Source organism: Berghia stephanieae, chromosome 11, assembly GCF_034508935.2.
Source record: "Berghia stephanieae isolate SIO BIC M18660-M18661 chromosome 11, UCSD_Bste_1.3, whole genome shotgun sequence".
Classification (NCBI taxonomy): Eukaryota; Metazoa; Mollusca; class Gastropoda; order Nudibranchia; family Aeolidiidae; genus Berghia; species Berghia stephanieae.
In genome coordinates, this window is record NC_088370.1 from 23,185,589 (window position 1) to 23,195,588 (window position 10,000).

Below are 10,000 nucleotides of genomic sequence, written 5' to 3' on the forward strand. Positions count from 1 at the left end.
GGCCTAATATAGGCTGTGTTGCAAGCCCGTTCCCGCATATCAAAACAACAAACATCATATGGAACAAGTCGGGAGAGCGGTTCACACGGTTCTTCGACTGTAGAGCTACCCTCTCCCGGTCAGGCGGAGTTGTCGTACCAGTAAGGTTGGGTTCGAGCCCCATCCCCGAGTTTTTTTATTCTCTATTATTATCTTCTGGCACTTTTCTATTCACTTCATTTCTTGTTATTATTTACTTTGAGTAACGAGCGTCCAGTCGCCCGCGTATCTCAGCTTCATGGAGGAAGTGTTCGGCATGTCTCTAATGTAGACATTAAACAACATTGGCGCCAGAACAGATCCCCTAGGGGCCTCATGTTTCAGTTTCCTGACTTTGCTCGTGGTGTCTCCCAGTGCGACAAGGAATTGTCTTTCCCTTAAGATTGAAGAGAACAACTTCAAGGTCTTTATGCACCTCATGATTTTGCAAGTTTGAGTATTAACCCTTCGCAATAGACCGTATCGTACGCCGCTAATAGGTCTATAAATACAGCACCAGTTTGCTGTTTCCTTTCGAACCCTGATTCAATATGCTTTCAATATTCAATATATGGTGCACCTTCCTTCCATGAAGTCCGCCAGCTCGGGTGGCTTGGCAGCGTCAGACTTTGCCTCTGCCAGCCAGGTTCGTGCCCTGGGGCTCAGATGCGTCACCATATCAGGAAAATGCTATATATCCCTGCTGTTTTGCCTTTGTTACCATCGCTAATGGCTGCATCCACCTCTGAATGGGGATGCCCAGTCCGACTCTTCGTCCTCGGTAGCGAGTCAAAATCGTACGGTATGTTTGCGGACAACACGTTCGAAAGACTGATTCGGACCCGTTTGCTGCGGTTCTTTATATTCTTGGCAATTGTGTCTGCCTCACATTCCGGTGCAGCTTTCGCAGAATTCCGGTCAGGATCCAATTGCTTTATCAGTCGTCAAGCATGGCGGCTAGAATGTGTAAAGTCGAAACTCTCCACGGTCTCCTGCCACCGTTGCTTCCTTCCTTCTCCCAGGGACTGAAGTAGTCAATCGGCTACGTCATGAAATTGGGTCTGCTGGTACTCCTTGTACTGCTTTTCCGACTTCTCCGTCCGTTTGCCCCGTGGAATGGAGAAGCAATCTGTTAAATCTGGTTATGTTCTCGGACGTGGGAGGGATAGCAGGGCAGACCTGCACGATATAGGAAGTTAATTCCTCCCAGTTAGCCTTCCTGTAGTTCCATCTGCAGAGTGGGAGAGACTTCATCCTCGGGATTGTCAAATATGCTGTGACAAGTACCAGCCTGTGCTGGCTATGTGGGAAGTCGCCAAGGACTGTCCGCTTAAACATGCAACGGTACCCTGTTCGCTCCTTCGTCACGAGGGTGAGCTCAGGAATATACTCCTTCTTATGGCCTCTAAAGGTACCCTTGGTGGTAGGATCACACACATGAAGCAAATCGTTACAGTCCGTCCATGAGGGAAGTTATCTAGCTGTCTCATTGCAGTCTCGGTAGCTCCACTAGTAGTGGAAGGATGGCTAACCATCGGGATCGCTCTTGGTTTGTAACTATTGTGCAAATACAGCCCACTAACTCCACGAAAATTCAATTTGCCCCGTTGCTGTCCGTAACGCTCTCTGTGGCTCTTTAGCGTAAACGCCATCACCTCCTTTGAGCCTCGAAGTTCCTCTCACTGTACTACTTATTCTTGTAGCCTGGGATCTGGAATCGAGAAGATTGCGCGCCTGCGTTAAGATGGGTTTCCTGTTGTAGTAGGAGAAAGTCAACGCTATGGACGACCAGTCTTCTTCTTCAAGTACCAAGTCTGTGCCAGACATCGATGATCATGGTACGCCATTCATCTCTCTGATCAGATAACCTCAGAAAACTAATATTACTCCTCTCTTTCTTAGTCACCCAGCTGTTCAAACCATTCAAATATGTTTTTCTTGATCTGCCTTTACTCTTTTTACCTTCTATCTTTCCTGTGAGAGCAAGATGTTCAGTACATTCATGTCGATTTAGGTGCCCTAAAAATCGCATTTGTCTTTTTCTTATGGTACGAATTAATAACCTTTTAGTTTCAGCTTGCTCTAATACTTCTTCATTGGTTTTCTTCTCTGTCCATGAGATTCTTAGCATCCTTCTATCTAAGAAACCAAATTTCTGCTGCCTCCAGTTTCTTTCTAATGTCTTCTGTAATTGTCCAGCTTTCGCAGCCATATAATAATACTGACCATACATAGGCCTTCAAAACCCTATGTTTTGTTGTCATTGAGATATTGTGGTTTTTAAAAATTAGACTCATTTTATTAAAACTATCTTTAGCTATTGCAATTTTTCATTTTATTTCTGTGCTACATCTGCCATCTGAAGTTATTATGTATCCAAGATATTTAAATGTCTGAACTTGTTTTATAGTTTCTCCATTGCTTATTAAGTTACATGTTGGATTTCTTTCTCTCCTTGATACAACCATGCATTCTGTCTTTTTTACATTTAAGGATAACGACCAGTAGCTTTTACAAAAGCTCATTTTTGGCCATACTATGGCTCTCGATATTGAGGGACAATATGTACGTCCGCTGATTTCTCAACCTCGCCATTTGGGCACCGGGTTGGATCTCCTTTTCGTCACATATCAGGGCGGGCCGTTCAAGGCGCCTGCTTATAGGCCGGATACCCGGGATGGTCTTGTGACGGAATAATTCCTTTGCCCCTGAACTGCCTCAAGCACCCCTACCAACGTCAAGCTAGGTGATCCATTGGGGGTGGGTCCGATAGCGAGTGTCCTACCACAAGACATCATAGTAACAGGTGAAGTCAATTTAGGCATTCTCACCTATAGTCATCCTCAAAGAGGTCTCTGTCTTCTAAAGTGTTGGCCAATACAAGCCTTGGTCGCCATATTTGGTTGGGGTAAGGATGTATCAGGAAGACATTACCATAATCTGGGATGTTCCAAGTTAGCAGCTGTGGATGATAATGGTGATGATGTGAATAGGGCTTTAAGTAAACCATGGAATAAATACTCATTAGATAAGTTTATTTTTTAAAATAATAATAATAATAATAATAATAATAATAATAATAATAATAAATGATTATAATAATAATAATGATAATAATAATAATAATAATAATAATAATAATAATAATAATAATAATAATAATAATAATAATAATAATAATAATATAATAATAAAATGATAATGATAATAATAATAATAATAATAATAATAATAATAATAATGATAATAATAATAATAATAATAATAATAATAATAATAATAATAATAATAATAATAATTACAATAACAACAACAATAATAATAATAATAATAATAATAATAATAATGATAATAATAATAATAATAATAATAATAATAATAATAATAATAATAATAATAATAATAATACTACTACTACTACTACTAATAATAATAATAATAATAATAATAATGATAATAATAATAACAATAATAATAATAATAATAATAATAATAATAATAATAATAATAATAATAATAATAATAATAATAATAATAATAGTGATAATAATAACAATAATAATAAATGCAAATAATGGTAATAGTAGAGTTAATTATAGTGATAGTGACGAACCCGGTTCTTACCTCGTCTTTCCAATAGAGTCCCAGAAACCCATTAACGATAAATTTCTGCTGGATAGCGTCAATCTCTACAATGGCGATGATCTCGAAGGTCACATTGACCTTGCTAACCTGCGACTGATTCAACAATGGCCGCACAGCATGATTATATCCACTGCTATCGCCCAGAATGTCCTCAAACAAATTGGTCACGTTACTATATGTCGGCGACTGTTCGCATGGGGAAGGTAACAACAGATAAATCCAACACAGTAACCAACAAGACAGGAGTGGTTGGAGTTTGCCAGTCTCCTTCACCATTTCCAATTATCCGCCTTGTTTCTCACAGCTCTGACTATCGATCACCATGTTTTAACATAGAAAATAAGAGCATGATCTGGTTTCCGTGTTGTTTAGATTGAAGACGTATCATATTTTATACAATCCTTGTGGACCACGCTACTATAATTTACTAAGCTTGACGTTCCGAAATAATTGAACTTCCAAGAGTATCAATGTCTTAAACAGCACCTAAAATAAAACAACAATAAATAATATGAACACTTATCCGGCGTATTTCAATTAATTTGCCGTCCTCAACGGTCTCTTTACAATGGTTCATTTATCCCTCTGGCAAACAATGTGGAACCACATTCCTATTATTTACATTACAAGTCACATGTTAGGCATCTTTACTTTAACGTAGCTTCAGCAGAGAACTTGAAATGAAATAAATTCACTTAAGATGTTTCAGGTGCAGTAAAAGACGGATAGAATATCCATTTCTCACACATCGCAAAATGGTCAAGTTGGGTTCAAAGAATGATATAACTCATTGGTCTGTAAAATGCATGTATATTTAAACTTGGGCTTTCAAACTTGAGCTTTTATATAGCGCAATATCCACCAAATGTGCTCAAAGCGCTTTACAAGAGGTCCCTGGCCAACAGCAACATTAAACATTTAGGACATGACATGACGCCTGTTAGGTGATGTTACAATCAATTTTTTTCGGACAGAGACAACGCTGTAAACGGCCAGGTACTCATTTTACACCTGAGTACGGTGAGATAATGTGAGTAAAGAGTCTTTTCCAAGGACTCAAATGTGCGCCGAACGAGGCTCGAACCCAGGAACTTCCGATCTGAAAGCGAGTGTCATACCACTAGACCATATAGCCGCACAACTTGAAATCAAAAGTTCCATTGTCTGTCTTTATTTGTAGGAGACCATCCACGCTGGTAGATGATTTTCGTTTTTGATCGATGGAACTGAAATAAATAAATAAATAAATAAATAAATAAATAAATGAATAGATTCATTACAAAAATATATGCCTACATAGACAGACAGACAAATAGATAGATAGATAGATAGATAGACAGATAGATAGATAGATAGATAGATAGATAGACAGATAGACAGATAGATAGATAGATAGATAGATAGATAGATAGATAGATAGATAGATAGATAAATAGATATGTGAGTATTCATGATCATTTATATTCCGCAATATCCACTTAACGTGTTCAAGGCGCTTTACAAAGGGCACCTAGCCAACAGCAACACTTTGTTGTTACAACACTGTTAACGGCCAGGTACCCATTTTACACATGAGTAAGCTGAGAGAATGTTAATTAAGAGTCTTTTTCAGAACTCAACAATACCCCGCACAGAGCGGGACTCGAACCATGAACTTTACCTGGTCAGAAGGCGCTGGCAAACCACTTGACCACATAGTCGTACATATATATATATATATATATATATATATATATATATATATATATATATATATGGAGAGATAAATAGATAGGCAGATAGGATAGGATAGATCGATAGATAGACATGATGAGACAGATAGATATAGATAGATAGCAAGATAGATAATTAAAGTGATCAAAGTTACCTTGACCTTTTTGGTTGGTATTATGGAATGTACATGAGACGTAAGCCCCCCTCCTTTCTAATAAAAGGTGGGTCACACACTTATTGTAGGAATGAAAGATGTCGTCTCAACGAACAAAATAGAATATATATATATATATATATATATATATATATATATATATATTATATAATATATAAATGTAATCAATAATTCTGATAGCCTGGTTATAAAATAGCAAACTGGACAAAAACTGGACAAAATTAAATAAATAAAAATATATTAATAAATTAATGAAGAAATAAATAAAGAGACAAAGAAATAATTGAATAATCAAATAAATAATTGGGTTTAGAAACGTGAATTACAAAAACAAGTAAACAAGCGTTATAAAACATGTTTACATATTTGCATTAAGCCGCAAACGTCTTTTAAGCCAATGTCACATATCCAGTATGTATGATGCCCCTATGCCTATATTATATAAATTCCGGCTGTGCATAGAGCACCCCTCCCTCTTTCCAACTCCTCCTCCCCCCCCCTTTTTTCCCCCCAATTATCCCTCCCCTTCCCCTCCCCCCCCCCCCCTTTCCACCAACCCCCCCCCCCCCCAAACACACACACACACTCACATTTTTAATAGAAAAAAACCCCTCTAAAAACACAGTCTTCCAATGAGCCTGCCAAGTGGAATTGACGACGGCCATGAATCGAGAGTTAGAGGTGCTTTGGAGGGCTTAACCATATTATTTATTTCTTTTTCCAGTGCCAGTCTAGATTTTATTAAATGGGACGTTACACTCAGTGCCCAGTAACTTCAAACCCGAGTCTATGACAAAACAAGACGGGGGTAACAGCCACAATCTATTGTTTGTCCTATAGATTTCAAGGAACAGTACGCAGAATGATTCTTGGCATTGTGCTGTCTCTATAATACCGCTGGTTCGGATAAGTAAGTCTCTATAATACAGGCGAGAAAGACATAATAATAACAATAACATTAAGGTCCGAGTGGATTATCAGTTGACGGCTGTGTGGGGGTTTATATAATTGATTGTCCAGCTAGAATTCAACAAGTTGGTGTAAGAAACGGTCTGAAGAACAATTTGGTCAGTGGAAATGAATAGTTTTGGACTCTTGTTAGAACAATGATATTGGATTACTTGTTTCAGGTCCACTGTAGTACAGTTTAATATCTATTTGTAGCATTTATTAGCATTCATTAAATTTTTCTATTTTCATGTATCTGTGAAACCAAGGTTAGATAGAATTGAAAGAATAAGAGCCAGGCGTTGTTTGGAGAAAAAGGAAGAGAAAGAGGAGGAAACGGTGGAAGAAGACAAAGGAGGATGAGGAGGAGGAACGGAGGAGGAGGAGGAGAAGAAATAGATAGAAGAAGAAGAAGAAGAAGAAGAAGAAGAAGAAGAAGAAGAAGAAGAAGAAGAAGAAGAAGAAGAAGAAGAAGAAGAAGAAGAAGAAGAAGAAGAAGAAGAAGAAGAAGAAGCAGAAGAAGAAGCAGAAGAAGAAGAAGAAGATGATGATGATGATGATGATGATGATGATGATGATGATGGTGGTGATAGCTCGGTTATTTTATAAAGTCCCCATTAAAGCGTTGTCCGACCGTAATTGAACGACTTCCGTCCAGTGGCGCTTACATCGCTTGTAATGAAATGTTTAGAAAAAATGTTAAAATCTGAGCTCCTACAAAAATGGTATGACCTGAAATTGCTAGATCCGTACCAATGTGCATACCAACAACATCTCAGTGTAGAAGACGCACTATTAACCGCCACAAATTCGATCTCAAAACACCTTGACCAAACGCCCTCGAATTACGCCAGAATCCTGTTTGTCGACTTTTCGTCAGCTTTTAATGCCATGAACACAGATATTTTGCTTCAAAAGTTGTGCAACATGGATATTCCAAACTACCTTATTAAATGGTATAAAGAGTTTCTGACCCATAGACCGCAATGTGTAAAATTGGGTGAACATATCTCCAACAAAAGAACGTTGTCGAACGGATTTCCCCAAGGCTGCGTGAGTTCCCCAATCCTGTACATTATCTTATACACCAACGACTGCAGACCATCCTTTGAAAATTGTTTTATAGTAAAATATGCAGATGATACTGCTATTCTTGGCTTATTAAAAGATAAAGTTACCGTCAAGAATTATTTCAAACAAATAAATATATTCACCGATTGGTGTAAACAAAATCAGCTTGAATTAAATGTTGAAAAAACGAAAGAACAGGTGTTTGGTGTAAAAAATAAAAACGACTTAAAGTGTGTGGCGATCGGTAAAGATGATGTTGAGATAGTTGACTATTCTAAATATTTAGGAATAACCATTGATAGTTCACTCAATTTCTCTCAACATATTAATATAATATCTAAGGAAGTTGCCCAAAGATTATTCATCCTAAGGAAATTGAGAACATTTCAAGTAAGGAAGAAAACTATGTTAAGAGTTTATGACTCATTGATTAAAAGTGTAATTGCGTTTGGCTGCACCATATGGTTTGGAGGATGCCGACTTAAAGATAAATCAAAGATTTCAAAATCTATCAAAGAGGCATCAAAAATAATAAACCATCCTCTTGATGGTGTAGAAAGAATTCATGGAAAAGCAATAGAAAGGAAAGCATTCTCAATTACCAACAATAAAAAAACATATTTTATACCATGAATTTAGTCTTTTACCATCTGGGAGAAGGTTTTGTCAGATTAAATGTAGAACTAACAAGTATAAATCAACGTTCGTTCCATCAGCAATAAAAATTTTTAATATTTCATATGGTACAGAAAAACCAAGGATTGATTCGTTGACTGATTAACTGATTAATTTATTTAATGTAAGATTAACTGACCAATTGATAATGATGATAATTTTTGGTGTCGAATTGCCACAATCGTAACAAATTGAAAACGAAATGAATATGTTTATGTTGTGTATATCGCACGTGTGAAAGAAAGAGAGGAAAAGAGAGAGAGAGAGAGAGAGAGAGAGAGAGAGAGAGAGAGAACGAGAGAGAGGAGAGAGAGAGAGAGAGAGAGAGAGAGAGAGAGAGAGAGAGAAAATAAGTAGGAGTGAAATATCTGTTCAATGTTACAGTTATCGTTTAACGTTATAACAAGTGTAACTAAATGACAAATTGCCATATTTATGGACAATAAAGATCTATTATTATATTATTATTATTATTATTATTATTATTATTATTATTATTATTATTATTATTATTATTATTATTATTATTATTATTATTATTATTATTATTAATAATAGGCATATCTGTGGTCACATTCAGAAACTTCTAACATTAAAATTGAAGAAAATCATCCTAACAGCCTGGATGAAATAGGAAAATCGTCACATTCGTTATGGTGCAACCAACATTTTTCTTATTCAAATTTCTCTTGCACATCATAAAATTTAAAGAAAATGAACAGTGTGTTGTAGTGTATGTTTTGCTGAAGAAATCATATATCGCAAGAACTTACTGCTATTGTGTTTGAGTGATAATTATTTTTTTTTTTTGCTAGTTGTTGTGAAGTTTTGGGGAAAATCCTGAAAATGGCTGGTAGGGAGAGAGTTAATTTCTAAAAATTAGACCCATAAGTAGGGAGTGAATCGCGAGAATTGTTACATGAAATTTGTGGTAATACTAACATAACATGCTAAGATCTGGATATCTTTTGCTACGTTCTGCCATTACAAACAATGTGTATTTTTCACATTGAGCTATCTGTGCCTTGAATAGGCCAGCACAACCTTTTAAAAATATTTTGGGTGGTGAAACGTGGCAAGATAGGAGGTTGCATTCTTTTCTAATTCAAATGACTTCAAATTAAGACAAGTGGGCAGACCACTGGCTTAATTAGTATTCAATGTATTAACGTCACACAGGCTAATAAAGCAAACTTTATACAGCTAATGAGACGTAATTAGGTATGGCTACCATTATTGATGGTTGGATGTTTAGTCTAACAATATCCAAAATGCCTCTCCTGAACTAGCCAGAAATGAATCGATATGGGACTAAATAGATGAAGAAAAACCGGGTGCCCCGCTTAAGGAAACATAGACCTGCGTCCTTCTATTATTATTATTATTATTATTATTATTATTATTATTATTATTATTATTATTATTATTATTATTATTATTATTATTATTATTATTATTATCATTATCATCATTCCATTATTATCATTTTTATTGTTATTATTATTATTATTATTATTATTATTATTATTATTATTATTATTATTATTATTATTATTATTATTATTATTATTATTATTATTATTACTATCATGATCATCATTCCATTATTATCATTTTTATTGTTGTTGTTGTTATTATTATTATTATTATTATTATTATTATTATTATTATTATTATTATTATTATTATTATTATTATTATGAAGATTATAATAATAATAATAATAATAATAATAATAATAATAATAATAATAAT

At 35.4% G+C, this 10,000-nt stretch overlaps 1 protein-coding gene across 5 annotated transcripts in view; it reads right to left on the reverse strand.

Annotated features, from left to right (window-relative positions):
* Positions 1–10,000, reverse strand: part of LOC144956290 (acetylcholine receptor subunit alpha-like) — a 22,580-nt gene that overhangs the window by 8,990 nt on the left and 3,590 nt on the right. For 3 of the 5 annotated variants that reach the window (XR_013641932.1, XR_013641934.1, XM_078886769.1), the window contains exons 2-4: positions 4,782–4,889; positions 3,643–4,149; positions 2,850–2,980 (exon numbers count right to left, since the gene is read on the reverse strand). Coding sequence is in view for 2 of the 5 variants with exons in the window: in XM_078886769.1 (XP_078742895.1) it covers positions 2,850–2,980; positions 3,643–3,939 (428 nt within the window). In the remaining 3 variants the exon portion in view is untranslated. The remainder of the gene's footprint in view (positions 1–2,849; positions 2,981–3,642; positions 4,150–4,781; positions 4,890–10,000) is intronic. The other 2 variants (XR_013641933.1, XM_078886770.1) reach the window with 1 other exon arrangement.